At 48.8% G+C, this 19321-nt stretch overlaps 1 protein-coding gene across 3 annotated transcripts in view; it reads right to left on the bottom strand.

The window, feature by feature from the left end:
- DPP3 (dipeptidyl peptidase 3) overlaps positions 1-19321 on the bottom strand; it is a 374981-nt gene that overhangs the window by 235853 nt on the left and 119807 nt on the right. For all 3 annotated transcript variants that reach the window (XM_085887695.1, XM_085887697.1, XM_085887698.1), the window contains exons 2-4: positions 17683-17991; positions 17468-17557; positions 12109-12246 (exon numbers count right to left, since the gene is read on the bottom strand). In XM_085887695.1, the coding sequence (XP_085743821.1) occupies positions 12109-12246; positions 17468-17557; positions 17683-17991 (537 nt within the window). The remainder of the gene's footprint in view (positions 1-12108; positions 12247-17467; positions 17558-17682; positions 17992-19321) is intronic.

Below are 19321 nucleotides of genomic sequence, written 5' to 3'. Positions count from 1 at the left end.
CTAACCCAAAGTGGGTCCAGCGTCCCACAATGAGAGCGAAGGGATGGATGGTGCAGAGGGGTACACTTCCTAATCTACCCTATCCATTTACTTTTAAACTACCCCAGGGCTTTCAACAAGCGCCTCGCGGTATTGGTTCTAACAACCCAGATTCCCGTCGCCTGTGTTGGTGACCTCACAATTTCGGGCCTCGCCCCCCCCCCCAATTTTCTTCCCGTGCCCTCACACGGTCTCATGGCTGGGACGCGTGGCTCCCCTTGGCAGGCACGACCCTCTGCCGATTCCCCTACGATGGCACCCCCGGGCACGACACTGCCTCCGAGCCTACCAGCTCCCTAGACACCGGGGAGTTCCCCCCATGGCACCTCCCCTGAAATGCACACGTGGCAGGCTGGCTTCCCGAGCCCCTTTCCGAGGGTCACCCTTACAGACAACACTGCCCACGCGGATAACGGCGCCCCGGGCCCCCGCACCAAGCCTACGCACCCGTGCCCACTACGCTATCCCGGCCCCCCATGGGCCCTTGGCCTACCACGGCCGACGAGCCTGGTGCCCGGGGTACCCACTCAGCGATACTCACCTTTCGCAGCCACGCTCCCAGCCCGTCAACAGGGCTCCTACACCCCTCCAAATGGGTTTCGAGCCTACTTTCCCACCAACAACAAAACGACTTCCATTTTTGTTAATTTGACTAACCCCCTAACTCACTCTACACTGACCCCGGGGGTCCCTTTTGCGGGAGTCACTCCTCCCCCCAATCACTCATCGCACCATGCATTCCCCATTCTCTCCACTCACACAGACCCGCTGGCCTCACTCACTCAACATGTCTCCACACCACTCACCAACTCTTCAACACACACACACCGCTGAATTCTGCCATCCTTCTAACTACCTCCCCTAACTAACTCGTCCTCCCACGTCGTCCCTTACACTACAGCACGTTCCTTTTCACACTGCGTAGCTAAGCTATGTCCCCGCTACACATTCACAAGTCTGTCACTGTCTCCAAAATGTCATTTCCCATTTCCCTTCCTAAATCTGGCTGCAATCCCTCTAACTAATCCATTCCACGGACCCCATGAAGACTTACCCCTGCCCCATGAAGTCGGTCTAACTGAGCTAACCCTTCCCCCTATCAAGTGTCATCCTGTGCCCAGGCCAGGGGGTCTTCCACCCCTTGCCCGGGGAAATCCTGTTCATCTGAAAGCGAGGCTTGCTTTTTTTTTTCACATGCGCAGCACCAGCGCGGCAACTCGCAACCTGCGCACCAGCGTTGAAATTCACAGCCGCGCACCTTTGGCGTGACGTCATGGCAGCTGTTCGCGTCCCTCGCCCCTCTTGGACGGTACCATCCGGCAGGGATTCACCCTCCTGCCGGATTCCAACCACACACGCAGCCATGACGTCACCCAGCACATAAAAAAACACAAGCCTCACGTCTCGAAGGGTTCCCCACGCGAACACATGTGCTCTGCCCGTTGGAGCTGAACACACCCGCTCGCGTGGAGAACCCATCCGGTCCAAATCCGTTATCCTGCCTAAACTTTGTCCGTCTCGGGATCAGCAACATTCACCGCGCTCGTTTCCGGACCGGGCTTCACTCCCGCAAGCGAGCACGTGGGGGCCTCGTGCGTTGCACAGCACGGACCTCGCGCTCGCTGCTGGGTGAACCCAGCACGGTGCCCACAATAGCTACAGCCGCTACTCGGCTTTCGTTCCTCTGTCGCCGTCTCCGTCGCCATTCAAACCACGCACACCTGCGTGTTACGACGCTCACACTCCATTCAATTACACTCACACGGGAGACATGGCTGCATGTTCACACATGCCGACCGCCATCTCCCTCACATACCGCTCTCTCACACACACTGTCCCTCTCACACTCGGCCGTTCACTCACGCGCACCATACCACTCACACGCACCATACCACTCACACACGCGGTGACACTCACGCGCGGTGTCTCACTCATACATGGGCTTCCACTCACACCCGGAGTGCTGGGAAGCACGCACCCCGGCACACTCGTGACCACACCACTCACACACGGGGGTGCACTCGCACCTTTCACCACACACACCGGGACAACCACACTGGGGATTCGTGTCCCCACAAGGGTCTCCGGGGCCTCTATACCATCCAAACTCTCCGTGCACCCGTTCGCAGCACTCCTCCCCTCAACCTCGCAAAGCACGACCGAACCCACCTGGTCGTGACTCGCCTCAAGGGGGCATACTCCCTCCCATCGTTCCTGGAGGCGGCTATCCAACTGATCGCACTGGGTCTCTACCCAGTCCGCCAGCTCACCCCCATTATCCTCCACTACCTCCGTGTGTGTGTGTGTGCGTCTCTAACCCCGTCTTCATCGTGTAGTCTTCCCTCTATCGTTCCCATCTCCCGTTTCTCTGCCAACTCAGTCACCTCTTCCCTTGTTATCTCCCTTGTCTCAACTATTTTTATTTCCTTTGTCGTCACCTCGTGTCTCGTCTCACACGTTTTGGTCTCCCCATTTAATTTTTCCCCCTCGGTCACCGTCACGACCCTCGCCCAACACGTCTCCCGAATTATTTTGTCCTTACCCGCCTCCACCGCGGGCCTGACAACCGTTGCACCCCCTCCCAGCTCGTTTGCTCCCACACGTGGCGTCGCCATTTTAAGCTCCCCGGTTACTGCCTTCATGCCCGCCTGCAGGCTTCGGCCCATGTTCTGCGTCTCACCCTGCAGTTCTTTCATTTCTTCCTTCATTACTTGCGCATTCGTTTCCATTTGCTTGTTCATGCCTTTTATTTCGTTTTTCATTTGTTGCGTATTCGTATCCATTTTCGTTGTCATTTCGTTCATTTTGCTGTTTATGTTCACATTCATTTGTTGCACATCCGTATTTATCTTTGCCAGCATGGCGAATAGCTGGGCCATGTCGGGTGCGCTTGGGTGAGCCGTTTCGGCAGGGATCGGGGAAGGGTTTTGGTGGAGAGGGGGAGGGAGGTCTCATACACCGCGGCCGCCGCCGCACCTATTTCGGGCTCTGGGTTCAGTTGGGGGAGTTCGTGTTCCTGCACAACCAACATTTCCTGCACGGGGATTTCATCCTGGACCATGGATTCTACACATTCTAAATCCATTTCCAAATCCCCCGGCTCCCGCTCGCCTTGAGACTCCATCTTATTTCTCGTAAGGGGTTAATTTAAATCTCTCGTAATTTGGAGGGAATCGGGGGTCGCTCCTCTCACCCCTGGACCGATTCCCGTGAATTTAGCTGGAGACAGGAGAGCCCGTTTTCCCGCTCTCCGACACCAGTGCCGCGAGGAGGGGGATGGGTTTGTGTCCCACTCCTGACACCAGTGTTGCGAATTCGCACCCGCCGGCGTGCGAACGGCCACATAACTCGAATCGCGACACGTCGCCCACCGGACGGACAATTCTATCGTGACCCTCTCGGACTAACGCCGGGAGCTAGTCACGGGTGGGCCTTTCGGCCTCACCACGATCGTGCCAATTGGCCCCCCGCGTGGGATAGGGTTGTTCGCCAAATTCGACCTACCTAAGTACCCACGCGGAGGGTAGACTGGGCGATCGCACCTCGCCGCAGGTCGACTCCGGACACGGGCCACTTAAGCGACCCGTTCCGTACTATCGGGATAACCGAGCGGTGTTATCGTCGGCCTCGACGGTTCCGATTAATTATCGGGCGTATTAAGCCCTCTACCAACCCTTTACGTGAAGCAAGATGGAGATTCAATTAAAGAAAAGACGAAGCGAAACGGGAAAACAGTTCAACATGATGTACATTTATTCCGCGGCACACGGAGAGCACACATATACAATTACAACAATTATGCAAATATATATAATGCTACAAAAGAAACACAACAATGCAGATCTACTACCGACTACGCGAGCACACAGCAACACTTACACAGTTTTACTTTACAGACGGCGCCAACAACACATTTACTCAAAAGCAAAAGAAAAGGGCCACCCTCAAAGACAAGGGGGCAGACGGGGCCTGTGGGCCAATATTTGCGCGGGACCTGAAAGAGCGGTCAGGTCCGCGAGACCGGGCGGATCCTACCCGTGTCTTTGTGATGAGCTGCAAATGTGGCGGCGCGGCGGTGCCCCGACTTCGTGCTCCTTCGCGGGTTTCGTTTGCACTGCTTGGAGTGGGGTGGGAACGGGGCCCCCTTTTTGCACGATCTCGGTGCGGTGGGGAAAAGGGGGGGGGGAATTGTTGATGCTCTGGGGAAAGAGGATAGCTGGCTTGCTTGGGCCCCGCAACGAGCGATTCCACCGCGAGCTCGTCGCCGACCGCCGTCTTCCTTGCCTCGGACCCGAGCTACTCGGTCTCTTCCCCCATTCTCCTCAGCCGACTGCAGCAAACCACCTGTACGACCTCGCCTCCCGACTCCACTCCGCGCTCCAACCCGACTCTGCCCCAAAACTCTCTTCGCCCTTCCAAGGCCGACTCCCCGCTCCTCCAAGGCCGACTCCGCTCAAACCGACCCTCTCAAACCGACTCTGCCAACCTACTCTTCACAAATTCGCCCCGCGCTCGGTGCTTTATAGGCCGGCAGGAGAACCCATATGCAAATTTCCAGATCAGGACGAGCTCGGGGGTAGAGCCACGCTCGCCCATTGGACGGAGAAAAAGGGGCGTGAGTCTCCCCTGATCCTAGAATTTGCATATCTCGATTCGACACCGACGCGCCTGGAGGTGGGGCCAAACCGCCCCACGCTTGCTGATTGGACGGATCAGAAGTGGGTGTGTAGCATTCCTGATCCGAATTCTCCTCGGAAAGGCCGCATTGTGCACTCACGGCTCGGCGCGCATCTTGCACGGGCCCAGGACAGCCCGATGCTCGGTGCTCACAAGTGGTGCGGGAATGGCCGCAGAAGGAGAAGAGGTGAAGGTGGTGGAGGGTTTATGGCCATGGCAACGTTTGGAATGGCGGTGATGCGGTTTGCGGGAGCGAGTTGTGAAGGTAAAGGTTGTGGCTGTTGGCGTTGTTGTTGTGAAGCGGCGTTGCGGTTGGTGGTTGTTGTGTGATGGCGGTTGAGACGTGGTTGGTTCAAAATAAAGATAGAACAGAAAAACAGCTATCTCAGAGGGTCGCAGCGCGAATGAATCACATTTATTCCCTCTAAACAACGGGTTTGGGGCTAACTACACATGTACAGAGATATCTCACCTACAGAACCTGAATGGTGGTTTGCGAATTTCCTCAACCGCAACAATATATATCCATCCATTAGGACCATACTCTGTGCAGAGCGTTGGTGCTGCCAAAGCAGTCTCCTTGGCTATTGGGAACAATCCTGGACGGGTCGCCACTCCGACACAGTATACCAGCATGCTGGCACTCATTTTGCCGACCTCGGAAGGATGACAGGCAGAGTCAACCCCACCTGGTGTTAATTCAACAGATGAGCGGGATTTGAACTCAGGACCCTAGGATCCCAAGCCCACCACCTTAACCATTAAGCCAACACCAGGCATAATATATATATATATATATATATATATATATATATATATATATATATATATATATATATATATATATATATATATATATATATATATATATTTAAGGATTCAGCGACGGAGGGATTCTCAACCCACTCCAGCCGTCTCCGGGATCTATAACGCCGGCCGGCTCAGCACAGGCCTCAGGTCACGCGTCTTCAATCGCGATACCAACGTACTCCTTGTACCTTGCCAGTTGGGGAAATAGAACCCCTGGTTACAGACTGGTTTTGTCAGAGACCGAGCGGAGTCTACCAGTCTGTAACCGCTTTGGTTTTATATGCCAATTGAATGGATCGTTCCTCGACGCGACACAAATTAATCCACAGCGGCAACTTCATACGAATTAACCACATTTATGGGGGAACATCATGGATCACAACACAAGCAATAAACACGACAATGGTTTTATTAACAATCCTCAACCTGTTCTTATCTAGGGAACCATGGTCTACAGGTTTTGAGGGGGTCGCTACCGAAATATGCCTTATACAACACGTGCAGACAAAGACATACAGCATGCATGCAGGACAAGACAAAGTACTTGGTGATGTCTCATGGACGAGAGGACAGCGTCAAAAGCACGAATGTCGCTTGCAACAGGCGGATGTCCATGGATTCGAGCTCCAGCTCGAACGCGCTGCGCGGAAAGATGGCGGCGCCATACTCTTCCTGCTCAAGTTACCGCGTGCGCACACTCTCCTCAGCGTGTTCCGGCCCCACGCAATATCGACGGCACAAGTCCGCCAGATCAACAATGGGCCTCAGCCGATCTCTCATGAGGTCCAGCACACAAATCCAGGCCTGGCCTGTTCTCCAGACAAGGCCCAAGTAGAGGGGCCGAGCTCCGCAAGCGGATCGATAATGTGGCGAGCCGTGAGGTGAGTACGGACGCAGGCTCCACGGCCAAAAGCAGTCCAAATCTGTTGATCACCTCCCCGTGTGAGTCGATCGCCGACTCCACGTGCAGGCAGCCTCTCAAAGTCGACTGCCGTTTTTGTACCGGCAGATTCCACACTGTTCCTCCGTTCCCTCGCTTCCAAAACACGAGCAGCCTTTCAACCGCCCGCAGCCTTCCAAACTGAGAGCTGTTTTCTCTCGCTTCTCTCTTTGTTCCACGAGCACGTCTCTCTCAGCGACTAACCGACCAAAGGCTCCTCCCCTTCGCGTCACTTCCTCGCTCAAGCCACACCCCCCTCAGCCGACTGGGCGGGGCCTATCATCCGTCAAGGAGAGGAAGAAGAGTGATCTCTCGTTTCACCACCACTGTACGAACATAAAAATAGTCTCTTACACCTCCCGACACCCATATATCGTCCTTTTTACCACACAACCGACCTAAACGGGCATTTAATGGGGGATCTGAGCCAATCCTGTATTTAGTATTCCAATAAGGACCATTTCAGTAACAATAAATATATATATATATATATATATATTGTTGCGGTTGAGTAAATTTGCAAACCACCATTCAGGTCCCGTAGGTGAGATATCTCTAAGTACATGTGTAGTTAGCCCCAAACCCGTTGTTTAGAGGGAATAAATGTGATTCATTCGGGCTGCGACCCTTTGAGATAGTCGTTTTTCTGTTCTATCTTTATTTTGAACCAACCACGTCTCAACTGCCATCACACAACAACCACCAATGGCAACGCCGCTTCACAACAACAACAACGCCAACAGCCACAACCTTTACCTTCACAACTCGCTCCCGCAAACATCGCATCACCGCCATTCCAAACGTCGCCATGGCCATAAACCAACACAATAAACCCTCCACCACCTTCACCTCTCCTCCTTCTACCGCCATTCCCGCACCACTTGTGAGCACAGAGCGTCAGGCTGTCCTGGACTCATACAAGGTGCGCGCCGAACCGCGAGTGCAAAGTGCGGCCTTTCCGAGGAGAATTCGGATCAGGAATGATACATGCCCACTTCTGATCCATCCAATCAGCAAATGCGGGGCGGTTTGGCCCCGCCCCCAGGCGCGTCGGTGTAGAATCGCGATATGCAAATTCTAGGATCAGGGGAGACTCACGCCCCTTTTTCTCTGTCCAATGGGCGAGCGTGGCTCCACCCCCGAGCTCGTTCTGATCCAGAAATTTGCATATGGGTTCTCCTGCCGGCCTATAAAGTGCTGAGCGCAGGGTCGAGTCGGGCTCGGCAGAGTCAGTTTGAGAAGAGTCAGTCTGGAGAGGTCGGAGAGCCGAGTGGAGCTCGGAGTCTGTCGGGGAGCTGCAGAGAGATGAAGCCTGGAGCGCGGTCGAGTCGGTTTGAGCGCAGAGTCGGCCTTGGAGGAGCGGGGAGTGAGTCGGGAGGCGAGGGCGTACAGGTGGTTTGCTGCAGTCGGCTGAGGAGAATTGGGGAAGAGGCCGAATAGCTCGGGTCCGAGGCAAGGAAGACGGCGGTCGGCGACGAGCTCGCAGTGGAATCGCCCGTCGCGAGACCCAAGCAAGCCAGCTATCCTCTTTCCCCAGAGCATCAACAATTCCCCCCCCCCCCCTTTTCCCCACCGCACCGAGATCGTGCAAAAAGGGGGCCCCGTTCCCACCCCACTCCAAGCAGTGCCAACGAAACCCGCGAAGAAGCGCTAGAGTCGGGACGCCGCCACGCCGCCACATTTGCGGCTCATCACAAAGACACGGGTAGGATCCACCCGGTCTCGCGGACCTGACCGCTCTTTCAGGTCCCACGCAAATATTGGCCCACGGGCCCCGTCTGCCCCCTTTGAGTATATGTGTTGTCGGCACCGTCTGTGAAGTAAAACTGTAGAAGTGTTGCCATGTGCTCGGTAGTCGGTGGTAGATCTGCATTGTGTTTCACTTTTACATTTGCTTTTTGTGCATTATTGTGGTGTTTCTTCTTTTACATTTGCTTTTGGTGTATAATTGTATATGTGTGCTGTCCGTGTGCCATCGCGAAATAAATGTGCTTTATGTTGAACTGTTTTTCCCGTTTCGCTTCGTCTTTTCTTTAATTGAATCTCCATCTTGCTTCACATAAAGGGTTGGTAGTGGGCTTAATACGCCCGATAATTAATCGGAACCGTCGAGGCCGACGATAACACCGCTCGGTTATCCCGATAGTACGGAACGCGTCGCTTCAGTGGCCCGTGTCCGGAGTCGACCTGCGGCGAGGTGCGATCGCCCGGTCTACCCTCCGCGTGGGTACTTAGGTAGGACGAATTTGGTGAACAACCCTATCCCACGTGGGGGGCCGATTGGCACGATCGTGGTGAGGCTGAAAGGCCCACCCGTGACTAGCTCCCGGCGCTAGTCCGAGAGGGTCACGACAGAATTGTCCGTCCGGTGGGCGACGTGACACGATTCGAGTTACATGGCCATTCGCACGTCAGCGGGCGCGAATTCGCGACAATATATATATATATATATATATATATATATATATATATATATATATATATATATATATATATATGGTTGTGGGCCGGGTATGGGTGGCGAGCACGACTGCTAGTTGGCACTCCCCGGTGTTTCGGGAGCTGGTAGGCTCGGAGGCAGTGTAGTGCCCAGGGGTGCCATCGTAGGAGAATCGGCAGAGGGTAGTGCCTGCCAAGGGAGCCACGCGTCCCAGCCATGAGACCGTGTGAGGGCACGGGAAGAAAATTGGGGGGGCGATGCCCGAAATTTGAGAGGACACCAACCTAGGCGACGGGAATCTTGGTTGTTAGAACCGATAGTTTAAGCGAGAGGCGCTTGTTGAAAGCCCCAGGGTAGTTTAAAGGTTAATGGATAGGGTAGATTAGGAAGTGTACCCCTCCGCACCATCCATCCCTTCGCCCTCGTTGTGGGACGCTGGACCCACTTTGGGTTAGATCGCTGAAGTCTGGGGAGGCCATCCTGAGGCTTCGTTGGGCCTCGACACAGGACGCTAGCCCTCCCTCATTCCCCTCCAGGAAGGGAACGTTGGGGTTGGGAGTAGGCTAGGGGACGATAGGTTAGCCAAACAAGGACAATAAAGGGGGTTAGGGGACGAAATTATAGTGGGAGGTATAGAAATAAAAAGAAAAAAAATTAATTTGGGCTAAATTGGTTTTTACAAATTAAGGGAGTGGGTAGGTACAGTGACAGACAAAGGTGATAGGTGGGAGGGAGACAGTAGGTAGGTCCGAGCCCGCCTTCTGAGTGGCCAGCACCACCGCACTCCCTCCACCGAAAAGCAAAGGCTGGCCAACTTCATCGGCTGGCTGTGTTTTGCTGCGAGGCCTGTACCGGCCGGATCGTCTGCAGCTGTTTTCTGCGGGGCCTCTGCCGGTCGGATCATCTGCCGGCTGTGTTTGCCTGCAACGGCCTTGTTCTGCAGGCTGTGTTTGCCTGCTGCCTTTGCCATGCCATGTCCACTGCCCTCATCTACTTTTTGCCCCCGTTCTGTTTTGATTCCCCCCCCCCCTGTTCATTGCCATGTGCGCCAGGATCGTCGGAAGTTGCAAGGACTGTCCTGTTGACAGTTACAACACGGGCCTGCAATGCCGGCCCGTGCACCGGTTTTCTTTTGACTTTTTCTGCCTGCAGAGTCCATTGATCCTGGGCCATGGTTTAGTGTAAATTGTAAGTTAAGGTGTTAAGATGTACTGTAAATTTGAGTGCACCCCCGGCATGTCTGTCTGGAGCGGGCAATTTTATTTAAGTCGTCCGTGTGAGTGGGTTTGTTTAGTTAGTTACTCAGCCCTCAGGTTATTTATTTTGGGGACACGAATACCATGAATGTCGCACTCAGGGAACCGAAGGTAAAACGTACTCGGGGAGAATTACACATGATGGCACACGAGAATTTGACCACTCGGGACGAGTCTGTAAAAAGGGGAGGGGTAGTGTTACGGCTGTGGAAATTCGCATTACACCATAAAGGGCCCTCAGGTAAGATATCTTCATAGGTACATGTGTAGTTAGCCCAAACCCATTGTATAGAGGGAATTTATGTGATTCGTCCAGGCTGTGACGCTTTGAGTTAGCCATTTTTTTCTTTTCTGTTGTTATTTTGAACCAACCACGTCTCAACCGCCATCACACAACAATCACAATCACACAACAACCACCTTAACCACCACGCCAACCATAGTCACCAACTACAACCACGCTCCAACCCGCAGACAACAACCACAACGCCAACCCTCACCACAGAAGACCCTCCACCACCTTCACCTTAACCTTCACGAATTCATCCCACATCATCGCTTCTACGGCCATTCCCGCACCACCTGTGAACACTGAATGTCGGGCTGTCTCGGGCCCGTTCGGCGATTGGTGCCGAACGCACCGAGCCACGAGCGCGAATGGCGACCTTTCCAAGAGGAGAATTCGGATCAGAAACGCTTCACGCCCACTTCTCCTCCGTCCAATTGGCAAGTGCGCGGCGGTTTGGCCCTGCCTCCAAGCGTGTGTATGTGAAGTCCGTATATGCAAATTTTAGGATCAGGAGAGGTTCACGCCCATTTTTGCCCGACCAATGGCTGACCGGTGGGGGGGGGCGGCGTGGCCCCGCCTCCAATCGCGTTCTGATCCTAAAATTTGCATATTGGCTGCTCCTTTGCATTGCAATATAACTGCTCCTTCCGTGGCCTCGGCAATTGTACAACCCCAGACAGGTTGATAACTTGCAGAATTAATTTGTTTGACATAAATCGTAACACTCTCTATCATATCTATGAAAAGATCATCAAAAAATGAGCATATCCAGGGACACTTAACCAGGCAATGGGAGTGTTTGAGCCAGGGTCATCATAAGAGGCAACCGACAAGTTTCTAGACATCCATTAATTCCAATTACAAGTAGTTATCTAGTATCGTCCAGTCATGTCCAACTTCAGGTGGTCTTCAGAAATTATAAGCTGTTCAAATATGCTGGCAATTTCCATGAGATGCGATTAATATTATGATTATTTGCTGACATTATAGGCCCCCAGGTTGAAGAATAATTGCAGCAAACAGTATTCTCATTCATTAGTTTCCAGACATACTTTAACATCCTTTCTCATTTTATTACAACATGCCCTGTCCTGATATTAATCTGTCAAGGTAAGCTATTTATCTGTTTTTATTTCACTTGCATCTCCACCCACCAATTTCCTTCCCACCTCCTCAGTGACCATAATTGATTCCTACTCCACTCCTTCGTACACTTGTCACCTCACCTCTCAATTATTGCAATCATTTCACCATGGCTCTCCCCCAATCATCATCTATATTCAAGTGAAAATGCCTTTGCCAGACGAGTCCACAACTTTCCACTTTAATGCATCCTGCCTTTTCTCATCACCTGTCAATGGCTCCACAAACACAAGTCAGTCAATGACCATATAACCTAGAAAATACTAACTCAAACTTTCAACATCCTCCACTCTGCTACCTACCCCTTACCCATCTGCCATCATCACCCCCAACTTGCCACCGATTCTCTGTGACTGCATATCTCCTTACTGCCCCTCACTCCAACACATCCAACTCCCATCTACATGCATGCCTTCTCTCTTTCGGAACCAACCTTGGGAACTCCCTTCAACTGCGCCATCTTCAAAGCACACACCCTTGTTTTCCTGAACAGCCAAAGCACCTTTATACACACCTCTGAACCAAGCCCAAGCTGTCGCTCATGATCCTCCAAGGAGAACATCCGATCTTCACATGCCTCCCATATGGTAGTCATTTCCTCCTGGTTGTTCTGGAAAGCTAGAGATGACCACACAAGTTTCTTCAGCTTTTCCTGAAAGTAAAAAAAAACAAGTAGCGGTACATTCAAAGTAGCGGTACATCCCCATGCGAAATAAATAAATAACAAATGCTTCAGCACGCGACATCACCAGGGCGCCTTCAGTGCCCGGCAATGCTGCATTGCAGCACATTAAGTCAGAATTGGGAGGGAGCGGTGTAAAATAATTGATCGACTGATTAATGGCACAATTAAAATAAATAAATAATAATCATAAAATATTTAATTTCTTAATCAATTGGCTAATAGCATACCTAAGCCACCACTGTTTCATCTGAATATGTAACTTTTGAAAATCAAGTAATTAATCGAAAAATGAATAATTCATCAATTAATCAATAAATCAAGAAGTGAAATCCTTCAATACAGCATGTGTGGTGAAGGAAATGAGTACACGAATGTTAAAATATGCAATTTATGCTTTTTCAGTTGAAAAACAATTAAAAAGCGTACTTAATATTTGAAATGTAAAAATCTTGTTATTATTGTGATAAGCATCTTTATATACAACAGAAGGAATGAAATTGTTCGATACAGTGTGGCAGGGGACCACAAAAGAATGATAGCATAAGAAGAACTTAGCTTTCAGCATTCGGCAATCGGCACGAAATGCGATGGTGGGCAGAAATGACGTCTTTTGTTCGTTCGTACGTACATGAGAGGGGCGCGATTCTTGGTTTTTTCCCGTCAAGCAATAAATTAAATGGTTTTCACATATGCAACACATTAGTTTCACAAATTTCCATTGAAATACTCGGGTATTTCCGTCAATTCTTGCCATTTCCGTCCAGGTTATGCACTGCATCTACTGGACGGCCGTCATTGGCTGTCTTGAGGCACGTGGGGGGGGGGGGGGGACAGGGGACACCGGAGATGTGGTAGACACCGGGGACATTTCAAACTCGGTGCAATTGTATACAGCGCACGCGCTGTAAAAATACCCTGAAATAGCCAAATCACTTGTTCACTGTCATGTCCAAAGATCAGCTTCCTAGCTCAAAATATGCCTGAGAAATTGCCAGGTTAAGAAATAAAATAAATAAGTAATTAATAAATCGATAATAATTAAGTAATCAAGTAATTGATTAATCAAAGAATGAAAAAAACTGTTTTTTCCAAAGCACATCTTCACTTTTGTCCCCAAATTTCAGCTTTCTTGCTCAAAGAATGGCTGAGATATCGCCCGACAAACAAACAAACAAACAAGAAAGTGAGAAAGAAAACGGAGTAAAAACCGAGTACTCCCTTCCTTCGGAGCCTGGCAATGACGTCATGCATCGCCTGCATATGCAATTGGGAAGGAGCGGTGTACAACAAGTGAGATACAATCCTCACTATAAGAAGGAAGGAAAGAACAATTTAAGATATTTGTACATAAGCCACAGTGGGGTATTAAAAATTGTCTATGAATGAAATATTCACAAAAGAACAAAAGGCATAATTATTGTACACCACACCTCCCTATTCAATCTCCAGGCATTGCACATCATCGCCAGGCGGCGACGAGCACCGAACAGGAGGAGGAGAGGAGATTGGGACCATACTCTGTGCAGAGCCTTGGTGCTGCTTAAGCAGTCTCCTTGGCTATTGGGCACAATCTTGGACGGGTCGCCACTCCGACACAGGATACCAGCAAGCTGGCACTCATTTTGCCGACCTCGGAAGGATGACAGGTCGAGTTAACCCCACCTGGTATTAATTCAACATCCGAGTGGGATTTGAACTCGTGACCCTTGGATCTAAAGCCCACCACCCTAACCATTAAGCCAACACCAGGCATACGCACCGAACAGGCATACTCAGTTTTCACTCCATATATTTTTTTGTTTGTTTTCTTGTTTGTTTGTTTGTCCAGGCGATATCTCAGTCATCCTTTAAGCTAGGAAGCTGAAATTTTGGCACAATAGTGAACAAGTACTTTGGCAAAAACGGTTTAATTTTTTTTATCAACTAATTGATTAATTACCTAATTAGTATCGATTTATTATGTATTTATTTCATTTTTTTCTCATCTGGGCAATATCTCAGCCACCTTTTGAGCTCGGAAGCTGATATTTGGATATGACAGGGACCAAGTAATTTGGTGAAATAAGGTATTTTTGTATACCACCCTTCTATATTCCATCTTCAAGTGCTGCATGGCAGCATCGCCGGGCGCCGAAGGCGCCCCGGCAATATCACGCACCGGATATATTCTATTGTTACGGCTGTGGAAATTCGCAGAACACCATAAAGGTTCCTGAGATCAGTTATCCCAGTAAGTGAGTGTTCAGATAGGTTTCCCCACCGTTGTTTAGAGGGCTTTCTTCGTGTTCACCGGGCTGTGACCCTTTGAGGTAGGTTTTTCTGTTGCTATCGTTATTTTGGACCGACCATATCACGACCACCATTACAGCAACCAACTTCGCCCCCCAAACAACCACAATGCCAACAACAACCACCACCAACCACGCCACAAGTACGCCACCATCTAACCATCTTCGCCGCTACGCCAGCTATCAAACACCATCCTCCACAAACCAGGCTACAACCCTTTCCGCGTGGAAAACTGTCTGAGAACGCGAGTAAAAAGACCGAGAAAAGAAACCTCCAATGGTGCGTGGGTTTTCCCGCCTTTTTTTCTCCGCGTTTGGTGTGAGTGGAAGGGCGAGGCAGCTCGCTCGTGATTGGTGGATACGAAGAATGAGGCGCTAGGAGCTGAGGAACGCCCCTTTTCGAGAAGCTTCTCGAAAAGGCTCGAAGGGAGGCGGAGCCGAAAACGGGGAGGGACGAAGCGCTGAGCCCCAGGGGATACAAGGCGGACAGCACGCGAGCTTCGTGTCTTGGTCTTTGGGGTGGCCTTTGTCTGTCTTTCTTTGGTGGTTTTCGAGCTGGAACTTGGTCTTGGTCCTTTGTCTTTTGAGTCAGTGTTCGGGTCCGTCGCTGGTGCGGTCCAAACTCGTGGCTTTGGTGGTTTCGCCTTCTCGGGTGGACGACGTAGAGGTGCTGCCTTTCCCTCTGGGCGCAAAGTCACGCGGGTTGTGTGTGGAGGACCAGCTCTGCCACGCAGTCAGGAGGAGAGTGCCGGAGAGAGCTCGCCAACCACCGAGGCACCTCGAGGGTGCAGGTAACCTGCTACGGTCTCGCGGGACCCGTTCGGTCTTCCAGGTCCCGCGTCATAAAGACCCAAGTGGTCCAGCCTGACCTCCTTGTCTGTGAGGGGCAGTGGCATTTATTTGGCATGGGGCAGTGTACTTTGAAAGAAACTCTAGGTTTTTGGTTTATTTTGCAATACACCTCTTAATTCATCGGAAAATATGAAAATGCATGTTATTTTCATACAAATACCTCATTATACTTTTATGGGCAATCACTTGATTTATTTTGAGATATTCATTGGTCGAACTTATTGAACTCCTCACATACCCTTAATATTTTTAGCAAACTGGATTGAAAATAATTAACTGGGTCAATGTTGTTAAAAATTTTAGGAAACATATTTAGTTTTGTTTGTGGTTTTAGTCTTTAGGTGGTCGATACATTGTGGAATCAAAATTAATAAACATTTGGACATTGCAAAATACTTTGCAGTTGTTGTTAAAGTGTTGGCATTTCCTCCTCTCTCTCTGATGTTCCTTTTGTTCTGTCGAGTCCTGATCCATTCAGTGTTTTAGCTCTTCCATGAGCCTTGACTCTGTATAAATAAAAACTCTCCCCAACTCTTCAATGACATGCATGTTCTTCCAGTAACCCCCTCCTAGTTAAACTCACAAAATCCAGGCTAACTGTACATCTCCATGGTCTTGTTCCTCATTTTTCCCTTTTGTGGAACTGTCTTTGAATCCCATACTTCCCTCCAGGGCTTTGAGCCCTGGTGGTAGACCTCCATTTGAAGTCATTCCCAATAATTTCTTCACTCTTTAACACATTGACTGCCAACAAGTACATACTTGTAGCACTGGGTGTACCAGATTATTTGGATTTGACCCACGGTTTATGCCCCAAGGGGTGGGGACTTGAGGTTACAGGGGTCTAAACAGGAAAAAAAATTAACCCAAAATTTGATATTGGATCGTTATGCAATCTTTCAACTTTGCTCAAGGTGGGAAGCATGGGGATTTCAGATGGTGCGCCATCGACTTCGCTCTAGTTTGTTTAAAAAAATAAATAGCGCACGACTGACCACTATAAAACTCCTAGTCATGCTATTTAAAAAAAAAAAAAAAAAAAAAAAAAAACACCATGCTGAATTCCACCACTTGCAAAACAATTTTTCCATTTTTTTTCATCAATTAAATTCAATAAATCTTCATCTTTTAAAGATAAAGTGAGAACAGTCGACATCAATTAGTGGGGCTGTAAATAAACCATTACATTTGCCAAAATGCCAATTTTGTTCACATTGTACCTTGGAATGTTCAATATGCACACCGAATTGTCCATGGAACAATTGAAGACCTCATATTAAATAGTCAAAAATATTGATCCCTTGCCAGTGAGGTGTTTATTTTCCCAAAAGCCTATTATCTGCAAACACGACGGTTTAGGAGAGGGAATTATTGTCAATACAAGTCATTGTATCCATGGAGCATTTCAGTTAAAGGGCACACATGGTCTGATAGGATGTGCTATTATCCACACAAATGCCAACATACTCCCTCATTTCACTTAACCCCCACTTCACTCCCTTTATGTGGGCTAGTATGCCCGGTTGGCTTAATGATTAGGGTGGTGGGCTTGGGATCCTTGGATCCTGAGTTCAAGTCCCACTTGGCTGTTGAAGTAATACCAGGTGGGGTTGACTCTGCCTGTCACCCTTCCAAGGTCGGCAAAATGAATGCCAGCATGCTGGAATCCAGTGTCGGAGTGGCGACCCGTCCAGAATTGTGTCCAATAGCCAAGGAGACTGCTTAGGCAGCACCAACGCTGTGCACAGAGTATGGTCCAATGTGGGCTCGTGCAGGAAAGATAGACACGTGAGCCTGTGTGGAATGGGTACCATATGGACACCTTACTGATGACACAGATGCAAAACAGTTTCTACCCAGTGCTCTGAAGTTCAGCACACTGATTCACAAATAAGCAATCGGGATTTACACCGAGAATATGGTGAACCTAAAACATGCTCAGCCGGAAATATGACATGACTTAAACAAGCCTATGAGGGCACTACAGCCTCTAATGGAAGTATGGCAAATTGCAATGGCCAAACCATCGAGAAAAATGACAAACTCACCTTGGGGAGATTGGGCACAAACTTGCTGTCCCCAAACGATTTGTAATTCCCCATGTTGGAATAAACACCAGCAGCATATACAAGGAAACTCTGTAAAAACAATCACAAGCATGTATATTCAAATAAGATAATAAAAGCATGCAGGCAAAACTCACAAAGGTAAAATAATACAAACCTCAGGAACAAAACATGATAATTAAACAAGAAAGGCTCACTGTATAATCGGTGTCAGAAAGGCCGGCAGTACTGGTAGCAATGGTGCGCAACTCATCCGGAGACTGCGTGCGGAAAATGCGCTGCAACATTGCATATATGGCAGGGGACTCGGGTGAAGTTTGCAGGAGCACAATAAGCCCCCCATACCAGGCAGCAAGTGACAGGTAGTGTGCATAGAGCTTCTCCCGTAGTGATAGTTGCTCAAAAGATGCACGATTTTCTAGTGGTACAATTCCCACATGGTTCGGAAGGATGAATTGGGATTTATCAAAGGAAGCCATGATTGTCCCAAAAGAGTCACTTTGTACCTGAAAAACAAAACGGTCAACAGATTATCGAGAACATAGCTCTCTATCATAGTGTGCTCACTTCTGAACTGTCTGCTTGCAAATTAATGATAAAACTATGGAAATCTATGAGGAGAGGAGAGAGGGAGATGTAGAGCAGAACATTCCATCTGTTGGAAGGAATATTAAAACAGCTGTAAAAAAAGATGCATGCCTCTTTTGCAAGAGTAATTTTTCAAAAGGGAGTAACTTTGGACAAAGGTCTACATCTTAACAAGAAATTCCTTAAAATGGGAAATATAAAGGAAGTAAAAATTAGATATATAGCCTTCGGTCTGTATTTTTTTTTTTGAGGTAAAGAAAATAATATGTGAATAAATACACAGATGTGATGGACAGGATCACCTCCAAAGGCATTGCATATTAAACAAGTTCAACTGTAGCACAAATGATGGGAAAACAATTTATAACTTTTGGATCACAAAGAAGGTTTCCGTTGTCTGAGAGAGATTTGTCCCAAATTCTCATTCAAAAAATTAGAATGACATTGGTTACAATTGTTACCTCCACCACCAAAGGTGAACGAAGGTTATGTTTTCACACTGTTTGTCTGTTTGTCTATCCGTTTATGAACAGGATATCTCAAAAAGTTGTGGACGGATTCGGACAAAACTTGATGGACATTTGGGTGTGTGACCAGGACAAATTGATTACATTTTGCCTCGATCTGTTTTGCTGTTTCCGAGAAGAAAAGTTTTGAAGGCTTTCATATTAAAATATATATATATATATATATATATATATATATATATATATATATATATATATATATATATACACATATATACATCAGCCAAACCATGTGGCTGATGACATCATCAACTTTTTCCCTCCTTTCAATTTAGCCCAAGATGACCCTCAAAATTTTTCATACAGATCGGATAAAGCGTTCGATTATATGCAATTATGATGTCATAACAAAGCCACCTATGACATCATCAAAAAAAATCTCTCATTTCCTATGGGGAGTACTTGACATGTGCCAAGTTTCGATTTTTTTCCATGGAGCAGTTTCAGAGATACAGAGGTTCAATGTTTCCTCTTTTTTCCAACATGGCTGCCACACCACATGACATATGTCATAATTATCATTAAAACATTCTACATAGACAGACAGAAGTGAACCAATTGCTTCACCATGCTTTTCGCTTCGCATGCGCTGGAAACAAACAACCTTTAATCAAGAACCAACACCATCCAGTTCTTCTTGCCTGCACAATGGAATGTCAATATCACATTGAAATGTCAAAGTTGGTGTAATGACTGACAACTAAAACAAAGTACACTGACA

Source organism: Eptatretus burgeri, chromosome 7 (genome assembly GCF_056783735.1).
Source record: "Eptatretus burgeri isolate ZD-2024b chromosome 7, Ebu_testis_v1, whole genome shotgun sequence".
NCBI classification, from domain to species: Eukaryota; Metazoa; Chordata; class Myxini; order Myxiniformes; family Myxinidae; genus Eptatretus; species Eptatretus burgeri.
This window is presented reverse-complemented; position numbering and strand designations above follow the sequence as displayed.